General features: G+C 42.8%; 2 protein-coding genes across 3 annotated transcripts in view; one reads left to right on the forward strand and one right to left on the reverse strand.

Moving 5' to 3' along the window:
* Positions 1-26115, reverse strand: part of LOC6652392 — a 132976-nt gene that overhangs the window by 9091 nt on the left and 97770 nt on the right. The gene's annotated exons all lie outside the window — the stretch shown is intronic.
* Positions 1516-6872, forward strand: LOC124459967. 2 transcript variants are annotated; one of them, XM_047009899.1, is made up of 3 exons: positions 1516-1562; positions 2669-2683; positions 5108-6872. In XM_047009899.1, the coding sequence occupies exons 1-3, from the start codon at positions 1531-1533 to the stop codon at positions 6516-6518; spliced, it is 1458 nt and encodes a 485-aa protein (XP_046865855.1). In that variant the 5' UTR covers positions 1516-1530; the 3' UTR covers positions 6519-6872. The 2 variants fall into 2 exon arrangements, with proteins under 2 accessions (XP_046865855.1, XP_046865856.1); XM_047009900.1 differs by lacking the exons at positions 1516-1562; positions 2669-2683 and adding an exon at positions 4950-5033.

The raw sequence follows: 26115 nt of genomic DNA on the forward strand, positions 1-26115 counted from the left end.
TACGGGGCCCTCGATACTTTTAGAACTATCGGCAATTTCCATTGGAATGGGTAATTGCCCGGACACTACAGTAGGCATCGTTTTTAAGAGATCATTCCCAGGTGATACCGGTAATTCCTTACTAATAGCATTCACAACCGGGCTCTTAAACGATATCAATTGCTGTACATTAGGAGTGGACGGCGCATAAGACCGGGCGGGGACGATAAGAGACGCTGTCGGATCTACAGATACAGAAACACCCCAAGGACTGGTTCTTTTACGTTTCGGAGACTCATTCATAAGCGATAAACTTCTGAACTGAGTCTCCACCGCAGTAAACTCCGCTTGGAGTTTATTAAAACCTGCCCTTAAAGTGTCAAAACTATCTCTAGTCCGCCTCATGAAAGAGCGCATCTCATTCTCGACCTCCCGGCAAGCATCACATCCATATTTTAAGCCACCACCTTTAGCAATAGACTCCTTGATTCTGCCTGTGTAACCTGCACACTTAACGTGAACCGCATTGTCACACAACCAACAAAGAATATAATCATGGGAGTCAACCGCATTAGTGGCAACTATGCAATTATTTTTTGAGCAGACAACCACTTTATCAAAAAGTTAAATTTAATTACAAAAGGAAATACAAAAAAATAAAATATAAAAATTCTAAAGGTAAAAAATCTGTGTATAAGAATATACTGACCAGATCTGACACAAGGGTTAATGTGCAGAGTAAGCCTTCACAACTAAAGAATAACCAGAGGACCGGGCTAACTTCGACCACGTCAAAGTTTGTATACCCTTGCAACTTTTATGGTAACTCTATCCTTACCTATAGTCATCAAAGTGGAAAAATGTTCATGCTAAAAAGGCTAATGTTTGCGAAAGAACGGCCAACAATCTTAGCATAGGAAATAACAAAGATATTGATCAAGGTCACTGTTTTCCACCGATCGTTCCTATGGGAGCTATATGATATAGTTACCCGATCTTTATCAAATTCGGCACAGTCATTAACAGATATATTAAACTAACAAATGTTTAATTTGAAAGCAATCGCGTTTAAAGTAACGAAGTTATTGACAAAAGTCACTGTTTTCGACCGATCGTTCCTATGGGAGCTATATGATATAGTCACCCGATCTTGATCAAATTTGGCACAGTCGTTTATATGTGTAATTAATATATATATATATATATATATAAGTTAACACCATGAACTCTGCCCACTAACATCAGGCTACCCTGCCCCTCACACAACCTGCCCCTCACACAAACTGCTGGCTCAGCGTGGATTGCTGGCTCAGCAGAAAGGATGGGAAAGCAGAAATACCAACCGCTTGCGCAAGAGCCAGCGGTGACACCGGATGCGCGTGCGACCGTTGGACGGTCATTCGCGCTGCGTCAGCAACTTAGGGCCAGCTAGGGAGCTTTGGCACTTCTGGGCGGTAGCGTTAAGAATTATTCTGGTTGCAACCAGCAAAGAAACAAGAACACTTAATCAGCTAGCTCTAAGATACCAAATATTAAATAAAAGCGATTGTAATGTTTTGTAATTGTCCAGGATCATTATTTGGGTAAATATCATTTGCAATAAATCCTTACGAAATCGTAAGGTGGCTTTCGTATGGTAATGTGAAAGTTAACTGGCGCCCGAGCAGGGACCGCCTCAAAAAAAACCAATCGCGAGTGCCGGTGAAAACATTAAAAGAATAATACAAAACAAAAGTGAAAAAAGATTATGAAAAAATAAAACAAAGCCTCTGGCAGCCGCCTGACAAGACGGAGCTGTAGTGTAATTTTTTTTAAGTTAAAGTGAGTGAAAACTGAATGGCCTCAAAAATATGAAGTGGATGGCTACCGCCTGATAAGCGGGGGGCCCGGGGTTCAAAACCCCGTTGAGGGATAACTATTCATTAAGTAACTCAACTCAGTTACCAGTGGTTGTCAGTGCGGCTTGCCCGAGGGGCACCCGGTTTGTGCAAGTGATTGGTGAATGAGGCGGTCTCTTTTTTTTTTCTCCCTCTCCTTAAGAGAAAAACAAAAGAAATACAAACAAGATAATAAAAATAAAAAAAAGAGAAAAAAAACCAAATAAGAGTGAAAGGTGGAGCTGTTATCCACACACTCAAACCACTGCGGCAGCTATTGGTTGCGAGTGGCAGAATGTTAGAATTTAAGCAAACAAACAAATAAAGAAATGTGAATAAAATAGTTTTAAGAAAATGCTTTGTCGCGATAAGTGAGTATTGGCCGCTGGCTGTGTCTTCCACCGAAAGTGTCCCCTTCAAACGGAGACGTGGAGCCACTCCTACCTAAGTAGGCTCGTAATTGGGCTAAAAAGGAAAAATGGAGCCTCCCCTTACTGACAAAGGGGGACACAGCAACAGGCAGCTCACGCGCACAACAAAAAAAATAAAACGAAATAATACTCGCTCAGCAATAAAGAAAAGAGAATGACAGCAAAAGAAACGGAAGAAAAAATGAACGCGAAAATTAAATACCAACAAATAACAAACAAAAAACTAGCAATGCAGTAATGAAAAATGCAAACTAAAGCAAATTCAAGAATTTTTTTTTTAATGCTGACCCGAGTATATTAGACTTATAAAAAAAAAAGAAAAAAACAAAAACACAACAAAACCCCTACATTGTACTAATTATTTTGAAATTTCGTTAACAGAAAAACGCTGACCCTGTAAGGAGGGACCACCACACAAACCACACCATCATTTCAATAAAACCATACTAACAACAATAACCCAGGTGAGTGAAGAGTGCTCAGATTTAATAAAACTTAAAATCATTCAGTACAATTATTTTGCCAAAAAAATCTATCCCTTCTTTTTTTAAAAAAAAAATATATAAAATAAAATAAAAAAAATAAAAAGAAGTGAATTTTGTGTCATTTTTTTTTTGCTTGTAATTGTTTTACTTGTAAATACTTTATCAATCAACCAACAAAAAAAGTTAATTTGAAAGATATCACACTATTCCATCCTATTCTTTCGTATTGAATTCCAATTTTTCTTTTTCTCCCTCTCAAAAAATGGACGAGATGAAAGTGGCCATTTCCACCCTACTCTCTCAGGTAGCCTCCCTTTCGGAGGAGCTAAGACAGCAAAAAGAAAAGGTGTTAATTTTAGAAGGAAAAAACTCAGAACCCGTAGTCGTAGTGGACAAACCGCTATCCAAAGCCCTAACCGAATTCGACCTAAAGCAGATAGCAACTTTACCAGATTGCGTCAAGGAAATAAGGCCCTTTACGGGAGAAGCTGCCCAGTATCCAACCTGGATCAGGCAAGCTGAATCCATAGTTCGGGATTATGAGGTAGCAAGAGATAAGCTGATATATAGGGCCGTCGTCCTCCACCTGAGGTCGAAGATAGAAGGCAGGGCGGACGAGATGTTGATCTCTAGCGACGTAGCAGATGACGACTGGCCAGAAATCAGGAAGGTCCTTGCCTCGAATTATGAGGACAAAAGGGACATAGGGACTTTAGAATATCAGATGAGTATGCTAGTCCGCGGTGATGGGAACTTGGAGGGATATTATAACAATATCAACAGGCATCTCTCTTTGATCGTAGCAAAACTCAGGAATGCAGGACACGCCAAGGGAGTGCTTGAAGCTCTCATAGGCTCGTACCGCGAAAGAGCCTTACGGGTCTTCATAAGAGGGCTACCCCAAGAAATGGCGGGGTTGATCACTGTAAATCGCCCTAAAACATTGCCGGAGGCATTTTCAATCGCTCAGGAGTTAGATAACGTCATGTACACGAAGAACTTAGCTTCCTCGACCGCTCCCGTTAGGCCACCGTATCAACAACGGGCCGTTTACCGGCAGCAATATCCACCCAATAATTTTTCCCCAAGATTCAACAACCCCGTGACCTATGCAAATCATAGAACCGCGGCCCCACACCAGCCCCCGTCGGTGTCTAGTGGCTTCCGAAGCCAACAAATTACCAGGCCGGCCATCAAAATGGAACCGGCAACCTCAAGCCAGTCCAGGACTCGATTCCCAAACCAGGGAGTGGAAGGGGGCGTCAAGAGAAGCCCCAGCGAGTCAACTAACCCTTTCAAAAAGCACAGTATCTATTCCATGTGGAAGCACCAAACGTGTCCGATCCTAATGGAGTAGACTGCGCCCCAAGGCCTATTGAGGCTCCTCCGAGTAACGAACAGTTGTACGAAGAAATGCCGACGATCGCGGTTAACGAGCGAGATGAGGGTGCAGCCCATGTGGCCCCACCGCACCCCGATGACCTCGTGATCCAAGATCAAATAAATTTTATGGGCATGGCCTCTCAAGCGTACCATACATAGAGTACGAAGATAGGAATGGGGTAGTGCGACAGTTTCTCATTGATACTGGCGCAAACAGAAACTTTATTAGTCGGGAACTATCTGACGGGGCTTCGGCTTTGCAGACCCCATTCCTAGTGCAGTCAGCCGGAGGCCCTATTAAAGTATCCGAACTCGTACCCATGGCTGTCGATAGGTACAATAATTCAATCCACTCCGTCATCGGGAAAAAGCCAGTTGATATTTTCCTAGACAGAACGGCTAGGATAAATTATCAAGGCTTGACGGATTTTAGACGTAACACTTTAGAGGATATAACCGGTCTCTTACAAGCGAAACAGGAGGCGGTTATCCGCAGGCGGAATAAAGGGAAAAAGAAACAAGTTGAATATAAACAAGGGGAGGAAATCTTTGTCAGAAACAAACAGATTAAGGGAAAAGAGAAAAACCTGTTTAACATTGAGGAAGTACAGGAGGATAGAAGGGCCACAGTGAAAACAAAGACGGGCAAGGTATTCCACAAAGCCCATCTGAAATCTAAAGCAAAAGAATGAGTAGATAGGAAATCGCCCCACCTCATCAACCCATTTCCATAAAGGCAACAACATAAAAAAATAATAAAAAACAAAAAACAAAAAAATACAAGTAAAAAAAAAAAAAAGAAGCAGGCAAAAATATATAGAAAGCCAACAAAAATTGAGAAATATTTAAGAATTAAGAAAGCACTCTTCACGAACCAGGTGGAAACCAATACCAATACTTAGCCCTAAGAAAATCAATATTATAAGTATTACTAACTCTCTTCGTCTTCAAGGATGGCAATGGTGATGTTGCAGCAGGCAAGTGCTGCCCATTTCTTCAATTACGACTCTCCGGTAATTCCCCTTCAGCAGGGATACGTCTGGCGGGTTAGCGGCGTGTTTCGGCTGATTCACGTCATAAATCTGCTGGAGTTCCAACAGGCAATCCAAACCACGCGGGAGGAATCCACACTGTTATCCGACCAGCGTACAAGGATGATAGCGGACCACTACTTGGATCAGGCTGAAGAGGATACTGGAAGATTGCTTTCCACACCGGCCCGGAGACCTAGGGCCGTGGAATGGCTCGGTTCAGCATGGAAATGGATTGCTGGCTCCCCAGATGCGGCCGACTGGAATGCGGCTCTGAAGACCCAGGATGGTCTTGTTGCGGGCAATAACCAGCAAGTCCGCATCAACGAAAAGCTTTTCGAGGCTACATATCGGACTCTGGAAGAACTAAATGGGATCATCGGAAAAGTCAACTCGATAGACGGAGACATACACGCTGCCACTGCGACGTTACATAAGGCCATGATTTTGGCAAGGCAAGTCCATGAAGTAACCAGAGCATGCCAATTAGCTAAAACGGGAGCGGTGAACACGGACCTACTAAACGGAAAGGAAGTAGATGATATCCTAAATGAAGTAATGGGACTCCCGTACCAGAACGCGGTCGAGGCCATTGAATTCTCCCGCCCAACGGTCATGTCCAATGGGACCTTCCTGCTCTACGTCCTAGCCATTCCCAAGGTGACCGACAGGAGGTACAAGTTACTTCACCTACTCCCCACAGTCCGTGAGGGTCGCAAAATCGTCTTGGATGCCAACCTGATAGCAGTGGACCCAACCGAAACCTATGAGGTCCTTGGAAATTGCCTCTCCATTGGCAATACAACGGTTTGTCAAGAAGAAAACCTGCACAGGCTAAACGAGGAAGGCTGCATCCCACGGCTCATCAAGGGCGGCAACGCACAATGCCATTACCTAAGGGACGCACAGGAATCGGTTACACTGATGGACGAAAGCACGGTGTTCCTCACTGGCTTTAATGGAACAGTGACCACCTCCTCGGGACAACGAAGACTCCAGGGCTCCTTCATTATCAAACTCCAAAACGAAACAATAACCATCGGAAGGAAGACTTATTCGAGCCGATCTGCTTCTGCCCTTACCGCAATGCCTGCGGTTCTCTCCAACATAACAGCCTTAAGTTACACCCCGACGCTGCAATATGTTCACGAATTTTCTACACAAAATCTAAGAAAACTATACGATGTATCAAGAAAGCTAAAAATATCTTTATTAACAGAAGCCATTGGAACTGCGTGTGTCGGTATCATGTTATACATTGCCTGGAGAAAAATGACGTCCACAAGAGGCCTGGCGATACCAGAAAAGGCCAGTCCGTCGCCTTCACCCTAATCTGCGGGACGCAGATCTCTGGAGGGGGAGGAGTTAACACCATGAACTCTGCCCACTAACATCAGGCTACCCTGCCCCTCACACAACCTGCCCCTCACACAAACTGCTGGCTCAGCGTGGATTGCTGGCTCAGCAGAAAGGATGGGAAAGCAGAAATACCAACCGCTTGCGCAAGAGCCAGCGGTGACACCGGATGCGCGTGCGACCGTTGGACGGTCATTCGCGCTGCGTCAGCAACTTAGGGCCAGCTAGGGAGCTTTGGCACTTCTGGGCGGTAGCGTTAAGAATTATTCTGGTTGCAACCAGCAAAGAAACAAGAACACTTAATCAGCTAGCTCTAAGATACCAAATATTAAATAAAAGCGATTGTAATGTTTTGTAATTGTCCAGGATCATTATTTGGGTAAATATCATTTGCAATAAATCCTTACGAAATCGTAAGGTGGCTTTCGTATGGTAATGTGAAAGTTAACTTATATATAATATCACCAATATTAAATTTCATGACAATAGCTCAGAAAATAACGAAGTTATTAAGAAAAGTCACTGTTCGTTACTTTGCCATTTGTTTGGGAGCTATATGATATAGTGATCCGATCCGGCTGAATCCGAGCTATACAACGCCTGCAGTATATACAAGCCTACATGCAAAATTTCAGCTCTGTAGCTCCAACGGTCTAGGAGGAGTTTGCGTTGATCCAGACGGACGGACAGACGGACGGACGGACGGACGGACGGACGGACGGACATGGCTATTTGAACTCGTCTCGTCGTGCTGATCAAGAATATATATACTTTATATGGTCGGAAATGCTTACTTCTAGGCGTTGCACACTTCTGACCAAAATTAATATACCCTTTTTACAAGGGTATAAAAAGAAATGAAAGCACAAAAACAAAAACACGTATCACAGAGTCGCGGGTAGGCAATAGACGAGAGCGCAAATCAATCAAGAATAGGAAAGAGCGGGAGAGCGCGTCAAATTGAACACTTGCAACAACAATTTGTACGCAAGAGCGCGAGATTTAGTTAAAACGGTAAAGACACAAAAGCAAAAGAGATAAACAAAACAACACCGCTAATGCAAGTATTGTTGTATGTTTTGATTTTATTTAAATTATAAGAACAGATCCCGTGTTAAACAACAATAAAAATACTTGGAATTGAGTTTAGGATTGGGAAACCAAACCAAGGACGAACCAGTTAATATAATTCATTCAGTTATTGCTATGTAGCAATGTTCATTATTTTTGTTGCCACTGAAACCCTTCGTTAGTACATCCACCGCCATAAACTCCGTAGAAATATACTCCACAGAAATATCACCACTTTTATACATCGCTTAAATAAAATGGCACGTCAATGTGTTTTGTGCGAGGGTGGAAACCAAAACCTTTGACCAAATGTTGTGCAAAGAATAAAGATCCGAGTCTTTCAACATGTTCAACATGTCTAAAAAGACATAATTTTGGACATAATAGTTCCTAATGCAGAAAAAAAAACTGCTAGTGAAGGTTTGCCTCGAGGCGAGGAACGTTAACGTCTTGAAATGGCCGTTCCAATCTCATGATTAAAATTACCGACTCTACCCACTTTGTGGACCGAAATCCAAAAAGCTTGGAACGAAATCCGCAGGAGAGATGCATGACTTTAGTAGAAAGCACGAAGATGCTTACCTGTACTAAAAAATGTTCTCTTCTTAGCGAACTTAAACTAGTTAAACCAGTTTATTTTTTGGGGCCAGATGGTCTACCTGGATGTGTACTCAGGTTCTGTGCAAACGCATTATGTAAACCCATTTTAAAATTGTTTCTATTGTCTGTCAAATCATCCTCTTTTCCATCTATTTGGAAGGAGTCGTATATCATTCCTCTGCATAAAAATGGCAAAAAGTTCGAAGCCTCTAACTATAGGGGTATCTCAAAATTGTCCGCTATTCCGAAAGCTTTTCAGAAAATTATAACTTCTCAATTGCAACACTGGGTTGAAAATGCAATTAGCCTTTTTTAAATGATAACGATACGGACTTGCTCGATATTCCGTTGAGGAATAAGTTGTTTTGAAAAAACTCGCAAACATATCGGCAATTGCCTGATCAGTGCTCGCTTTTTTATTTTGAAAAGACAAAAAAGATGACAGAGGTCTTACGTTTAGAATTAACAAAATTATAAAATTGTTTAGGGTCAGAAGAAAACTGAAGCTTACACCGCTGAAGATAATTCTTATAGCATTGTGTATTAAGCATCATGAATTTTGAACGAGCGAGTGTATACAGAGCATAATCTGATGAACGACGTGTTTTTTGAAACTTCTTATAATATCGTGTCTTCACATTTTTCAAATTGGATAGCTCGCGAGAGAACCAGGGAGGTTTGTTAAGCCGCTCCAGCCTACCAAGAGGCAAACAAATATCAAAGAGTGAAATCAGAGTATCATAGAAAAAACGAACAGCCGAGTTCATATCACTACAATTGTACAGATAAGACCAATCGGTAGTAGCAATGTTTTCATTAAGGCTGGCAAAGTCAGTCTTACGAAAGCACCTAGTTAGAGGTAACTCATTTGAACCAAGTAATGGTGAAAGCAAGGGCAAATCAATTTTTAAATTTAATGTAGGATGAAATTTGTCTTCTGGAAGAACAAATGGTTCGATCCTAGAAACCTCACAATAAGAAGAATCCAATACAAAAATAAGATCTAACGATTTTTCATTAGAATTTAAGACAAGATTGACTTGGGATAAAGATAAGCCTAGAAGGCCATCAATAAATTCATGTGACACAGAGGGCAGCAACGTGGTAGATTCATCTGTTAATGACCATGCTAAAGCGGGTAAATTAAAATCACCTACAACTATGAGCTTGTCTTGACTGGAAACTAAAGAGGAGACAAACTGAATTGCCTCTAAATGATTTAAATATACCACCATGTCTGACAATGGTGGAATATAGGAACAAGTAATGAAAGTAATGAAAGCATTAAAAGATTTAAAATTTACTTTAACACCGACAAACTCAATCTCCTGGGTACTAGAAAATTGAATCATTTCAGATGATAAAGCAGCATCAACAGCTATCAGAACGCCACCACCTATGCGAGAAATCCGGTCACGTCTGAATATAGAAAAGTTTGTGGAAAAAACCGATGCATCAGCAATATCAGGTTTTAGCCACGTCTCTGTGACGTCTCTCTACATAGAGATTAGGAAGTTTAGATTTCAGTCCTCTAACGTTCTGGTAACCCAGGTTAAGGGACGAAGCTAGTTTTTTGACACACCAGCAGTATGTTCCTTAACTATTATATGTTTCGGTCAAAAATCTTCTCGACATATAGTGTCGAAGATATTGGCAGAAACACTAATTTTAAAGGACGAAATGTCCCGAAAATTAGAAAATTTAAACTTCTCCACCGCAATATTCGAGACGTTAACTTTCTTCCGAATATAGGCTATTACATCATCAGATGTGAAAACAGGGTCTAGCCTAGAAACAAATATATGTTTCTTTGGTGGTATGCCAACGAGAGGCCGCGGTCCCGAAGCGTCAGCCGCAGCAGTAACGTTGGACAAGTCACCCACTGCAGCAGTCAACTTGTTTACGGGGCCCTCGATACTTTTAGAACTATCGGCAATTTCCATTGGAATGGGTAATTGGTACTGGCAGCAGTAACGTTGGACAAGTCACCCACTGCAGCAGTCAACTTGTTTACGGGGCCCTCGATACTTTTAGAACTATCGGCAATTTCCATTGGAATGGGTAATTGCCCGGACACTACAGTAGGCATCGTTTTTAAGAGATCATTCCCAGGTGATACCGGTAATTCCTTACTAATAGCATTCACAACCGGGCTCTTAAACGATATCAATTGCTGTACATTAGGAGTGGACGGCGCATAAGACCGGGCGGGGACGATAAGAGACGCTGTCGGATCTACAGATACAGAAACACCCCAAGGACTGGTTCTTTTACGTTTCGGAGACTCATTCATAAGCGATAAACTTCTGAACTGAGTCTCCACCGCAGTAAACTCCGCTTGGAGTTTATTAAAACCTGCCCTTAAAGTGTCAAAACTATCTCTAGTCCGCCTCATGAAAGAGCGCATCTCATTCTCGACCTCCCGGCAAGCATCACATCCATATTTTAAGCCACCACCTTTAGCAATAGACTCCTTGATTCTGCCTGTGTAACCTGCACACTTAACGTGAACCGCATTGTCACACAACCAACAAAGAATATAATCATGGGAGTCAACCGCATTAGTGGCAACTATGCAATTATTTTTTGAGCAGACAACCACTTTATCAAAAAGTTAAATTTAATTACAAAAGGAAATACAAAAAAATAAAATATAAAAATTCTAAAGGTAAAAAATCTGTGTATAAGAATATACTGACCAGATCTGACACAAGGGTTAATGTGCAGAGTAAGCCTTCACAACTAAAGAATAACCAGAGGACCGGGCTAACTTCGACCACGTCAAAGTTTGTATACCCTTGCAACTTTTATGGTAACTCTATCCTTACCTATAGTCATCAAAGTGGAAAAATGTTCATGCTAAAAAGGCTAATGTTTGCGAAAGAACGGCCAACAATCTTAGCATAGGAAATAACAAAGATATTGATCAAGGTCACTGTTTTCCACCGATCGTTCCTATGGGAGCTATATGATATAGTTACCCGATCTTTATCAAATTCGGCACAGTCATTAACAGATATATTAAACTAACAAATGTTTAATTTGAAAGCAATCGCGTTTAAAGTAACGAAGTTATTGACAAAAGTCACTGTTTTCGACCGATCGTTCCTATGGGAGCTATATGATATAGTCACCCGATCTTGATCAAATTTGGCACAGTCGTTTATATGTGTAATTAATATATATATATATATATATATATAATATCACCAATATTAAATTTCATGACAATAGCTCAGAAAATAACGAAGTTATTAAGAAAAGTCACTGTTCGTGACTTTGCCATTTGTTTGGGAGCTATATGATATAGTGATCCGATCCGGCTGAATCCGAGATATACAACGCCTGCAGTATATACAAGCCTACATGCAAAATTTCAGCTCTGTAGCTCCAACGGTCTAGGAGGAGTTTGCGTTGATCCAGACGGACGGACAGACGGACGGACGGACGGACGGACGGACGGACGGACGGACGGACATGGCTATTTGAACTCGTCTCGTCGTGCTGATCAAGAATATATATACTTTATATGGTCGGAAATGCTTACTTCTAGGCGTTGCACACTTCTGACCAAAATTAATATACCCTTTTTGCAAGGGTATAAAAAGAAATGAAAGCACAAAAACAAAAACACGTATCACAGAGTCGCGGGTTGGCAATAGACGAGAGCGCAAATCAATCAAGAATAGGAAAGAGCGGGAGAGCGCGTCAAATTGAACACTTGCAACAACAATTTGTACGCAAGAGCGCGAGATTTAGTTAAAACGGTAAAGACACAAAAGCAAAAGAGATAAACAAAACAACACCGCTAATGCAAGTATTGTTGTATGTTTTGATTTTATTTAAATTATAAGAACAGATCCCGTGTTAAACAACAATAAAAATACTTGGAATTGAGTTTAGGATTGGGAAACCAAACCAAGGACGAACCAGTTAATATAATTCATTCAGTTATTGCTATGTAGCAATGTTCATTATTTTTGTTGCCACTGAAACCCTTCGTTAGTACATCCACCGCCATAAACTCCGTAGAAATATACTCCACAGAAATATCACCACTTTTATACATCGCTTAAATAAAATGGCACGTCAATGTGTTTTGTGCGAGGGTGGAAACCAAAACCTTTGACCAAATGTTGTGCGAAGAATAAAGATCCGAGTCTTTCAACATGTTCAACATGTCTAAAAAGACATAATTTTGGACATAATAGTTCCTAATGCAGAAAAAAAAACTGCTAGTGAAGGTTTGCCTCGAGGCGAGGAACGTTAACGTCTTGAAATGGCCGTTCCAATCTCATGATTAAAATTACCGACTCTACCCACTTTGTGGACCGAAATCCAAAAAGCTTGGAACGAAATCCGCAGGAGAGATGCATGACTTTAGTAGAAAGCACGAAGATGCTTACCTGTACTAAAAAATGTAGGATACCCGGCTAAAGATTAGGTAGTACTAGTAGTTGTTTTGTTATTTTCAATAAACACTTCAATATTTTTAACCTACTGCATCTTTTAATTGCTTGCCTGTTGGCGAATGTACTCGCTTTTACCTACTTAGAGGCCTTTTGCATCAAAAGAAAGATAGGGAAACAGCTGGGTTGTTGAAATCACGTCTATCTCATTTTTATCCGATTTTTATGAACAATATTTCATTGGACGGGAAATTTAATTCATTATCTTTCATAGTTCAAGTGTAGTTGTACTTTAAAAATATCAAAGAAGCTAACTTCGGCTGTACAAAAGTTTATATACAAATGCACAGTCCAAATATCATTTCCATTTCTTGTTTTTCTTTTTCCCTATCGCCGTTTACAGTTTATGTAGCGTTGCGTCTATGTGTGTGTGCGTGTGCTCTGATGATTCGAGCAATGATGTAGTTGACTGCTAGCAGCGCTTGAGCAGAGCCGATTTATATTGCCTGTAACTTGTGTTCTATTTATCCGATCTGATTAAAATTTCGGTATCTGATGTTTTGTATTTTCTGCAACTTTATAATATAGTGGTCCGATCCTGAAACTTATCATACTTTATCTTAAACGGATTATAAGTAGCTCAAATATCAAGTTTCACCCTGTTTAAAAATAAACATCGTGTTCATCAGAAACCGCTTCACCAAATCAGATGTACTAAAGAATATATAATACAACTGTTCTTTTGTCACAAAAAAGCTAACCTAGCATATGAATAGAATTACAAACAGCCACACACGTTGTGAAAAAACATTTGTAATTCTAAACTAATTCAAAAGATCACAACGGCCGGATGTCAAGTGGTCGACGCCGTGCCCAAAATAGTAATGATTTTCCAACCACCGAATACGTGGTGGTACTAGAATAAGATCTTTTAAGAACAATTGTTACCTCCTAGAGCCTAAGATTCCCTATATAAACTCCGTACTTTTGTAAATAAAATCAGTTCATATTTTGAATTCAACGAATAAAGATTGGGTTGTTTTCCTTCTCCCTGGAATTCCTATTCAACCCCAATAGCTCTGAAGACGGCCCACTATAGTGAACTAGTTTTTCAAGAACTTTATGGGTTTGGAAACGTCTTTGCGTTACAAACAAATCTTATAATACCTTTTGCAAGGGTACTTACCAAAGTATTTTTTATGTGGTATAGTTATTCATATGTAGCACAAGGAACAATACCCAGAAACGGTGCAAAATATCTTTATTTTGGGCAGGGAAAAAAAACATTAATGCATTAAGTAAAGTTGCGAAGCAACTCTTTTTCCATAACCAATAAAGAGGGTTTATTGTTTAAAGTATTTTGTTGCATGGTTTTTATATTGATTTCTAATCTTTTAGGGTTGTTTATTCGTCATTTTCAGAATATTAAATTTAGTTTTTCTGTTGCTCTTGTTATATGATATTTCAGAAAACTTAATTTTTTGACGTACCTCACTTTACATCAAAAAATCTTTTTTGGGAGAATCAGATTTTTTTCAAAAATTTTTCATTTACATACTACATTAACATTTAAAAATTATTTACATATGTTTTCTAACACTATATAACCACAAAATCGCTTTCGAGTGTGAACAAAATGTATTTTGTCTATATTTTTTATACCATGCACCATAGGGTAAAATGGTATATTAAAGTCGTAATGTATGTAACAGGCAGAAGGAAGCTTTCCGACCCTATAAAATATATATATGTATTCTTAATCAACATCAACAGCCGAGACGATTTAGCCATGTCCGTCCGTCCGTTTGAACACCTAGATCTCGGAGACTATAAGAGCTACAGCCACCAAATTTGGTACGTATATTCGTGTAGAATGAACAGTTATCGAGTTTATTTCAAAATAAACGCCACGCCCCCTACCGCTCCCGCAAATTTAATAAAACTGGTATACCATGCACCAGGCGAAGACGAAATGTACAGTATCATCATAGCGTATGCTATCTCGCTCACCCTTACAGTTACACGTGCACTATAACGCTACCAATAGCCAACGGCCAACTCCAGCTTTTTGCACCGCCTAGTTTTAATATTTTATTTATTTATTTATTAAGAGCTAACTTACAATTAAAATTATACGTTAGCTTGTGTTTTTTTTTTTTTGCTATGGCAGCATATGTACATATTTACAGAGTACAGAGTAGCGAGCTTTATTTGGGGTTTGAATATATTGTGTGTGTTGTGCTATTGACCTAAATATAAATATACAGGCTACAAGAGACACGTACTATACAAGTACCGAAAGGTTTCCGCGCAACTCGGAACGTGTTGCTGTGATTCTAAATGGCAAAACTTTATTTTTATATGTTTTTAGATTTTTCAAACAAAATAAGAGAGATAAACACTTTTAAAAGGATTGTGTTTTTTAAATATTCTAGGATTTTCAGTATGTCAGGAGGTGTGGGGTTTGAGAGCGTAGGGATAGAAACAGCCCAGAATACGCGCCGTGGGAGCAAGTGGAGGAATATGAGCCACCGGCACAAGCCTGAGCCAGCACGGCATCCAACTTTGTTTTGTATGGTGGACATTATGTCGGAAGCCAGCGATGCGGATGAGTTGGCCGTGGCTGAGGAAGATGAGGCTGATGGAGAAGACAGACCACCTCCAGGCGAGCCGGGGAGCACTGGCCAGTCAGAGAGAGAAATGGTGAACGCTGTGCTGAGCGATCCGCGGTGGCAACAACAATGGATGTGCTGGTGGTGGCAACAGCAGATGCAACAACAAGAGGAAGCGGAACGCCAGCGGTTGCAGTGGGAGGGGGTGCAGCAGAAGGAAAAGCAATTGGCCCAAACCAGGCAGAGGCAGGCGTTGGTAATAGAACGCGAACAACAACAACAACAACAACCTATGGAACAGCAACGAGAACAAAACCTCGAATGCCCGTGTGTGTGGCCACGGCCGGCAGTAAGACGACAAATCTCGGCACTCAAGGGGCATATGGCAGAGAGGAGGCCTTAAATGGTACGCCAAATATCATGCCCGGTGTCACAGGGGCACGGGAGGAGTGGCCGGTGAGTGTGGCCGAAATGATAAAAGAACTACTACAACAAGGAGAGCCGAGGAGAGTTACAATAGTATGGGCGGGTCAGGTTAGGTATAGAATTAGGATATCGCAGGGATCGGTAAGGGTTTTTAGGAAAAAAAGGATATAATAAGAAGGAAAATTAGGCTAAGAAATAGTTAGTAAGGAAAAGACGCATACAAGTAAAGGGGGTATAATAATAATGGAAAAGATGCCCGAATCCGCCACCAGAAACGAAAAGATACTAAGTAATCGCCAACAAGATAAGATGCCAAACGGCCAATAAAATATGCGAGTTGAGTCCGAAAAAAAGGAAACACATACATGGGAACAAAAAAAAATGTTTTTTTTAAAGAAAAGGCAACCTAAAGCCAAAACCCATCCATGAAACCCGCAGAAATGGAAATAATAGGTATATATCCACTCGAGGAGACAAAAATGAAACAAACACAGGATACAAGGGACAGGGGAAGGCAAATCCACTCCGAAGAAGGAGAGGAGTGTGAAAGGAACATACCAGTTGATGTTCCACACAACAAAGAAGGAAGGAGAAGAAGGAGAGGAGTGTGGGAGGAACATACCAGTTGATGTTCCATACAACAAACCAAATCCGATACAAGCTGCGAATACAAGATACACGGAGGAAGATACAGCCAAGACACAAACTATCGAAGCTACGATCAAAACTTAAGATATACGGTCAAGCATAGTTATGGCGGATCGAACCAAATCAAAGCATACGAGTAACGGTCAAAGACAATTATGGCCGGTCAAACCACACGCAACCGCTGTCGATTTCGTCGAAACAGGAAGATGCGTGGGAGGCGCTACATAAGAAATCGGCTGCAGCCAAACGAAAGCGTGAGTGAGATGAAGCTTGAGCGCATATTCACAAACAAAAATGGCATTGGCCTAAGCATAGAACACAAGAGCGCAGAGTGGAAGAGACTATAAGAGAAACGCATGCACTGGTCTAGCATGCGTGTGGCCTATGGAGCAATAAATGTGAGAGAATACACCCACACCACATGTACACTGTGTGTGTACGTCAGCGAGAGAGAGTACTGGTGGCCAATGCAGGTGCTCTCTGCCTTCGCTACGCATGCAAACCAAAAGAAGTTGGATTCTAAGAAACCGAAACCCGAGAAGCAGGAGAGAGTAAAAGTGAGGGCCAAGCAAGCCCACGAGACGGGTGCGGGGGTGCATGGTGCGCGATATGAAACTAAGTGAGGGCTATGCTTGTGAATCGGGGAGTAGGGGGAAGGAAATAAGTGCACGCGAGGCGAAGCAACGAGAATGCGAGACGCGAGAACGTCAGCGGACGGCTTGTGGGAGCATGAGGGGAATATTCAAGGCTAAGAGGGAGGGATAAGCATTAAGGAAGCCCTCTATCTATTGGATAGAATTTGCGCATTAGATTACGATACAATTATGTTAATAATCATTTACTAAGAATGATCATGTTAACTAATTTAAAACAATAGATTAGTTAAGTATAGCAAATATATATATATAAGTTCCAGTGTGAGTGAGAGGGCAAAGCTGGTATGACGAGTGGATCAGAGGCAGCGACGGGCGACGGCAGCGTCGACAGAGGAGAGAAAGCGTCAAAATTCAACGGAAGAAGCTGGGCGGGCGGCAATAGGCAGTAGGCGCCGCAAATGAAAAAGAAAGTGACGGATGCCCGCATAGCGACAGAGACGCTATGAAGGCAAGGCAGAGAGACAAGTACAAGAAACGGATGGGCGCGCAACCATAAAGAAAGTAGACACATCTGCGCCAAGCGTTTGCGGGACTTTTACCACGCATAGCAACAAGGGAATGCGTGGGTGAAAGCAGTGGACCGATGGAAAAGTACCAGCTGTATAGCGGTATTACATCAACCAATTCCTGAGCCCATAGGAACTGCTGATATAAAAGCAACACAAATCAAGGAAATCATCAAGTCGTCAAGACGTGATCAAGCAACAAAGTTCTTAAGGCCTTACGAGTAACCTTAAAAGCTTATCAAGTGAAAACAAGTCCTTTGAAAAGGATCTAGATAAAAGTCTAAGAACTGAGAAGGCCTTACGAGGAACCTTACAAGTTTGTCAGACAACAATAAGTTTTCAGAACAGGACTAAACACACCGTACTCAAGCATTTGCACATAGAGAAACATCAAGCGGCTCCAGGCCACTCCGTAGTTTATTGGAATGCCCGATGGTATATCCTACTGCACGAATTCTATATACCCTGAAGATTACCAATACTGTGGAAAATCCTGCCGCAAAGTCACGGTCACGGGATTTATCCTGGTGGCAAGAGAGCGCGCAAAGACCATCTCAAAGAAGCAACAAAAGGGTGCTGAGGTGGAAATAACATCCCTAGAGGATCAGGATACGCCAGAGAACGCAAACGAAAGGTCACAGGATTCATCCGAGGGCCAATCGAAGTCATTGGTCTACAGTAACAAGCCGGCGACGATTGGTGAGCTCAGAGCCAATATTGAACGCGAAATTGCTGAAATTTCGGTTGATTTATGCAAAAGAGTGGTCGAAAATTGGGTTTAACGTTTGGACTTCGTAAAACATGCACGCGGTGGTCATGCAAAAAAAATCGAATTACATACTTAAATGTATATGTTCAAAATCGATAATAAAAAAAAAATTAGTTTAAAAAGTGAAACCGTTTGTGTTTTATTCAAAAAAAAAATTGAAGCGCTCTTACTGAAAAACACTTTATGTATATTTGTATGTTTGTTTTTGCAAATTTCTGCCCTGTATATTTGTGGAGATGTATTTTTTTTCCAGTTACTAAGTGATGTATCAATGTTTATTAGTGTGGTGTTCCAGGGTGGTGAAGTTTGTTGCCAAAGTGTTTTTCGTTGGCAAGTAATGTTCTGTAATTTGCTAGAGTTGCGGTTTTGTTTTTTTTTTTTTTGGTGGTCGATATGTTTTAAGTACAAAGATACAATATTGATTTTAAACAAATAGCTGATTTGGAAACTTCAGTAGTACTAGATGACCCAACTCAATTAATGGCTGATGAAGCCATATCACAAACAGATCAAGAAGAAGCATCAGTGAGTGATGACTAATTGAACGAATTAACAATAATGTTAAAACAGAAACGGTACGCTAACTGCTAAACTAAAAAACCACCACAGAGAAACAAAACAGCAAGCCAATACGTCCAGGAGGTTGAATAGTTTACTGAATTTCTGGAAGGGACCGTTTCTGTTTTAACATTATTGGACAAAATAATTACCGTGGCGGAGGTAATTACTATAATAACGATTATAGGAATAACAATAATACAAGCCGATATAGTGGAAGCTCACGAAAAAAAAACGGAGGAAGGGATGATTCCAACCGAGGTAATTCCAATAACGTATATGGTGTACTAATTACCCGAAGTAATTTGAAAAACCAATAAGTCCCTACAGATATTCAGGTGAAACTGTGAATGTATACACCTACAATTTTAGCCTTAGTAGTTTCATCAGAAATAAAAATGAAAATACAGGCAAAATGTTCACTGTTTTGTTGGATACTGATGCACCCATATCAAAAATAAAAGAAAAAGCAGATAAATTTGAACATATAGATAGACTTTAAATACAATTGAAATATCAGGAATCGGTGAAGGTTCAATTATTTCAAAAGGACTTACCCCTTATAGAACTCCAGCAAAATAAATTCAAATTCCACACAACTTCCACATAGTAAATGAATATTTTCCGAAGGTATCTTAGGACTAGACTAGATTTCAGTGAACCAAACGATTCACTTCAACGATTCAGCCGGAGCGGACCACTATATCATATAGCTCCCATACAAATGGCATTGTCATGAACAGTCACGTTTCTCAATAACTTCGTTATTTTCCGAGCTATTGTCGTGAAATTTAATATGAGTGAGTTTGATACACCTATAAATGACTGTGCCAAATTTGATAATAGATCGGGTGACTGTATTATGTAGCTGCCATACGCACAATCGATCGAAAACAGTGACTTTTGTTAATAACTTCGTTACTTTTTACGAAAATGTCAAAAAAATGTATATTTCTCAGAATGTAATGGGTAAGATGGTGACGGCGAGTAATCTGATGAGGATTATGATCCCAGATCCAGACGTGTGGGAGGCGGCCAGCGCCTTCGCCGTGCGCGTAATGATCCGATCCAACTGCGAAACCCTCTGGCAGGAGAACACTTCGTACGCGCACAGGCAGACGGAAAATGTGTCTACAGCTGCTACCTGCCCCCCCAAGCTTGAACCATGAAACCTTCGGTAGAGCGCTCGACGAGATGGTCAACGCTCATGTTCACGCAGCCCCCTCGTCATTGCAGGGGACTTCAACGCATGGGCCCTTGAATGGGGGAGCGCGTCTACGAATGCGAGAGGACGCTCGCTACTTGAAGCCTTTGCATCGCTGGATGTAGTCGTTTTAAACAGAGGGTCACGTCACATCATAGACCTCACCTTCGTCAGCGGCGGGCTATCCAGGGATTCATCATGGAGCGTTGGTGAAGTCTACACTGGCAGCGACCACGAGGCGATCTTATTCTCCCTAGACGCCACTTAACCCCGTCGGCCGGCGCTATACAAGAGCGACACTCTGGACGTAACAGCCTTTTCCGTCTGTGCGAGGCGGCAGCACACGAGTGGACCCAGAGCACAGCTCAGCAGATGGCAGACCAGCTTTCTAGCATTCTAGCTGCATCGTGCAACGCGAGCATGGCGGTAAGGGGGGACTTCAGCTACTGGTTTTCTGGTGGAAAAGCTGAATCGGAGATATACGTAGGGGATGCCTCGCCTCTAGGCGGCGTTATCAGAGAGCAAGGAAACGAGGATTGGAAATATGGCCGCAATTATGAGCAGCCTATACCACACATAGGAAGGAGCTCAAAAAGGCTATATATGAGGGGAAGCGGGAAGTGTACCTCAGTCTCTGCGACACGGCTGACCAGGACCCTTGGGGCAAGGCGTACAAGATTTTGGTCAAGCGAGTCTACGCTAACAGATTCTCTTCTCTTACTGAAGCCAGCGAGTTGGAACGCATTGTCCGCGATCTCTTCCCCCAGTGTGTGGACTCCCTAAGCTGTAGGCGTGTAGAACATGTTGTTTCCCCCTACCACGTTTCAGTCACCACCGATAAAGTGCTTACGGTAGCCAGGTCGCTGAAACAAAACAAGGTCCCGGGTCCGGATGCCATTCCGGATTCGGTGGGAAAGGTGCTGGTAAGCCTCATCAGCGCCAGACTGAGCGAGGCGATCAACGCAGGATTCGGCCTGTCCGCAAATCAGTATGGTTTCCGCAAGGCAATGTCCACTATAGACGCGATCAGCAGAGTAGTGAGCATAGCGTCTGATGCTATTAAGGTCTCTCGCTGGAAAGGAGGTGCGAAGCAATACTGCCTGTATCTGATGTGAAGAATGCTTTCAACACGGCGGATTGGGGTTGTGTACTGGATGCTGCCAGAAATTTTGGGGTCCCATCGTACCTGTACGAAGTGATATGGAGCTTCTTTTCTGGGAAAAAGCTGATGTATGCTGCGTCGTCTGGACCCGTTCAACGGTGGGACTAGTTCTAGCGGCGCACAAGACGAAAGCGGTGCTAATCAGCAGCCGAAAGCTAGTGGAAAGAGCCACCGTGACAATCGACGGCATCGAGGCAATTCGCTACCGAGGAGTGTGGCTCGAAACAAAATTGTGCTTCCGAGAGCACCTAGTGGCGCTATAGCAGAAGGCAGCAGAATCTGGTAGAGCACTCGCCAGGATTATGCTCAACACAAGAGGGCCCAAGCAGGAACGGAGACTGCTGCTGATGAGTGTGGTCAAATCACAAATGCTGCACGCAGCCCAGATCTGGGCATCGGCCATGGAGGTTGAAAGCTACCGTCGCCTCATCCGCTTTTAGGACTGCTTCGGAGGATGCAGCCCTAGTGATCGCCGGCATGGTGCCCATCGACATCTTGGCAGCAGAAGCTCGGGTCATCGCAGAGGCCACCAGTAGAGGCATCCCGAAGCGTGTCGCCAAAGCGAACGCTAGAAGGCGCAGTTTGAGCAAATGGCAGGACCGATGGGACGCGGCATTAACCGGTAGATGGACGGATAGCCTCATCCCCAATAATGCGTCCTGGGTCGGAAGGAAACACGGGCAGGTGAACTTCTACCTCACGCAGGTGTTGAGCGGACACGGCTGCTTCCGCCAATACCACAATAGGTTTGGCCATGATCACTCTCCAACGTGTCCAGCATGTCCTGAAGGCGCAATTGAGGTCGCCCACCACGTTGTCTTCAGTTGCGGACGCTTTGTCCTGAATAGACAGCGGGTCGAGCGGGAGATTGTTCATGCCCTAACTGAGACCAGCTTGGTACCCAGCATGCTGGAAAGCAAGGCTAACTGGGCAGCGGTGAGCGCCTACATTTGAGTCATCATGCGTGAGCTTAGGAGACTGGATCGGGAAAGAGCCGGTTCAGCATAAAAGAGGCCATAACCATGGCGAAGCAATTCCCACGAGGACGTCCCCTAGGATCAAGCTATATCTACACCTATTTAGTCAATAAAAGAATAAAAAAAAAAAAAAAAATACACACACAAAGTTTTCTTCTCACCGAGTACGGTCGCGCAGTCCGAGTCGTTCCGAAATTTCGTCCAAATAAAGGAGCTTTCTGCGATTTGTGAATATACACATTTGTTAATTAGAGTCACCTAGGTGTGGTGCTACGTACCAAACTACCCGCGGGCCGAATCGGGACCACAGCTTCACCAGGTTTATCTTCGCTGCTGGTGCCCCGCTCTGCACAGGGGCGGCCAGACAGGGGGTTAAGTTCCTTTTCCCGCCTCTCATTTGCATCATTCTTTTGTGGGTGTGGGTGAGGCAGTTTAGAAATTTCTCCCGCTTGATAACGGCTCAGAAATTTTCCCCTGCCAATATGGTTGATTAACGAGGATATTGGCAATGTGTTGAGCGCTAAGTTCGAAACTCGCGAACTCACAGATATTACAAGGCTGGAAATATTGGACCTAGATAACGAGACAACTGTAGAAGAGATAGTAGCAGCCTTTTCTACAGAGTTGAAAATCGATCTGGGGCCGGCGCTATTATCACAGACTGTGGGTGAGTCCAGCCATTATAAGCGAAGCATTTAAGGCCAGAACTGGAAACAACTGGTCCTGCAGTATTTCAGGAAAGGCAGCGATCTGAGCTTGCGGAACGCCATCACTATTGCTGAGTTCACTGCTTAATAAGGAACATTATGTCAGGGCAAACATAATTGGGTACTGGGTCTATAGGTGCTATTTGCCACCTAGTCTGAACATTCAAATCATTTTTGATGCCTTAGAAGATCTTGCGGCAGATGCACGTACCCACAGTCCAGTTATTATAGCTGGCGATTTTAACGCCTGGGCTGTTAAACGGGGCAGCAATTTGACCGATGCCAAAGGAAGAGCGCTTTTAGAGGCATTCGCAACGCTCGATAAAGCTCTACTTAACGTTGGATCCCAAAATACCTTCAATAGAGCGGGACTTGGTTTAGCAATAGACCTGTTTTTCCTCAGTGATAGTCTTTATAGGTCAACTAGCTGGGCAATAGCGAATGTATACACTGCAAGTGACCATGAAGCCATAAACTTTTCTGTCGGGGAAACAAAGCTTGAACCCGCAAGATTTCCTAGTATCGATAAAGCCTAAAAGTCCGAAACGTTGAACGTGCAGTCATTCTCAGCATTAATTGAGAGAGCCCAATTCTCGCAGAGCTCGGCTGGCGTGATGGCCGATCAGCTCTTTATATAAAGAATTACAGAAGACATCATCAACCTGTATTCTGGTGGAGCATCGAAATTGGTGACATCCGAAGGAAATGTTGAACACTGTGTACGATGGACTTCTAAGGCTCAGTATGCCACAAGGGTGCGAAGTTGTGGGATATGCACACCACGTCGCACTTGTAGTTCTTTCAAAAGAGCTGCATACCGTCGAAGAAGCTGCAAACACGGCATTGGTTCGAATTACAGACTGGCTGCGCTCAGTAAGCCTGACGCTGGCTGCCCACAACACCGAGGCGGTGCTAGTCTCCAGCAGGAAAAAGGTCGAAACTGCAAAAATAAAGGTAGAAGGTAGTACCATCGAATCAAACACGATACCCCGGTGTATGAATAGATATACGGCTATCATTCCGTGAGCACCTCATGCACCTTCAGCTTAAGGCTTCAGAGTTGATGCATCATGCTAAAAAGAAGAGGACCCAAACAAGAGAGATGAGCGTGACCAGATCAATTATTCTTTATGCAGCACCAATATGGGCGCACGCCATGACTGTTGCGAGCTATACCAGAGGAATTAGATCAACATATCGCCTTTGCGCTCTACGAGTTTGCAGCGCATTCCGTATAGTCTCGGATGATGCAGCATTTGTAATGGTAGGAATGGCGCCAATTGATCTGCTCGTGAAGGAACAGGCAGCCGTCGCAAACGAAATGACCAGAGGAGTAAGTAAAAATAAGGCTCGGGTGGCGGTCAAAAACGAAACCCAAACACTTTGGGAATCTCGCTGGGACCAATCTGAGAAGGGCAGATGGACGCGAAAATACCTACACAGGTCAACGCATTTGTAGGCATAGTTATGCGCAGCCTGCCTGTAGCTGAACGCCAAAGATCGGGCGCACTTTAAATTCTGCTAACACCTTTGTGAAGCACTGCCTCTACGCCGTTCCACAAAGGACAGCAGGTTTAAAGCCTATCCCATTTATATGTTTCTTGTTAATATTTGGTAAACGATGTACTATTGTATATAGCATAATTAAATTATTAAATAGAAATAAAAAAAAAAAAAAAAAAACACACAAAATTTAAAATTGGCGATGACGCCGGGCAAGTGAGTATAAGGGGCCTGCGCAAGTCCTTCAGAGGCAAACAGATGGCTATTTTAAGCATGCCGCGTACTATAGCAGCCACACTACAAAGAGAAGGCTTTATAGAAGTTGGCAGGAACGTGTGTCCGATTCGCGAGAGGCATGTTTAAAAAGGATGCTACAAGTGCCTATGATTCGGACACAAAGTAGAAAATTGCACTAGTGCGAAAGACCGCACTAACTGGTGTCTTAGATGCGGACACACCGAGCACAAAGCAGCCACGTGGAACAATAAGCTAGTTTGCCAGTTTGCAATACACTGGTAAGCGCCGTTGCCCACTGGTAAGCACAGGTGAACAAGTCTCCAGCAAGAAATGATGAAGATTTTACAACAAAATCTAAGATCTATTGGCGCAAACTATTTGCGAGCTAAATGTGGATGTGGCAGTACTAAGCGAGCGTTACAAGACTCAAACTGGATGTGTTTGGGCTGGAGATAAAATATGTAAGGCATTCATATGGGCCTGTAGTAACAGAGCGCTGGCCGCAGAGACTCTACTTCTCTGACGGTTATGTGTGCGCAAAACTAGGTGATATTTGGCTATACAGCTGCTACCTACCACCTAGCCTCAGTTTGGAAGAGTTTGAATGTAGACTCGACAACCTCGCTGCGCACGCAAGGTGTAAAAGAAAAGTCATTATTGTTGGAGATTTTAGTGGATGGTCCCACGAATGGAAGTAACTCAACAAATGCACGAGGACGCAGCCTGCTGATGCATTAAATCCAGAAGTTTTCGCATCATCACTAGTGATCCCAGAACTAGCTGGAGATGCCAACAAGCATGCAAAAATGAATTTGGAATCTGTAGGTGCGGGTTGCGATTGCAGCATGCCCATCCGCAGGGCTCATAGCAGGCACCATCCTCATGTATATAACCAATAATATCGCCGAGGCCAGGAAAAGATGCCTGCACGCAAGGCGCGTCTATCAAAGAGCGCGGAGCAGTATCAGCTCTTCACATCTCGGGGATGAATTTGCAAATAGACGCCGCGAACTAAAACGCGCGAGCAAACGCCGTTGTTTCCTGCAATTATGCGATGAAGCGTCGGACGACATTTGGGGCATGGCGTATAAAATGGCCGTTAAAAGGATGAAAGCCGTCAGACCCGCTACACCAAGCGAGGGCCACATGGCGAATAGAGTGCAAACGCTCTTTCCAGATATGTCATATATGGCTCCCAGGGAAATGCTGCATATCGATCACACTGATCACATAAGTGTCAGCACAGATAAGTTGCTAGCGGCTGTTGCGCAAATGCATGACCATAAAGCCCCCGGTCCGGACGTGATTCCAAACCAAGCGCTCAATCTAGCAGTGCGCCTCCAGCCAGAAAAGTTCACCCAGGTGTACTCCAAATGCTTTGAGGAATGCATTTTCACAAACATTTGGAAAGAACAAGACCTTGTGCTCATACCAAAGCCAAACAAACCTCAGGATATCCCGTCTGAATACAGACCACTATGCATGCTAGACTCAGCAGCTAAACTGCTAGAAAAACTAATCTGCACGA

The sequence above is a fragment of the Drosophila willistoni genome (genome assembly GCF_018902025.1).
Source record: "Drosophila willistoni isolate 14030-0811.24 chromosome 2L unlocalized genomic scaffold, UCI_dwil_1.1 Seg168, whole genome shotgun sequence".
NCBI classification, from domain to species: Eukaryota; Metazoa; Arthropoda; class Insecta; order Diptera; family Drosophilidae; genus Drosophila; species Drosophila willistoni.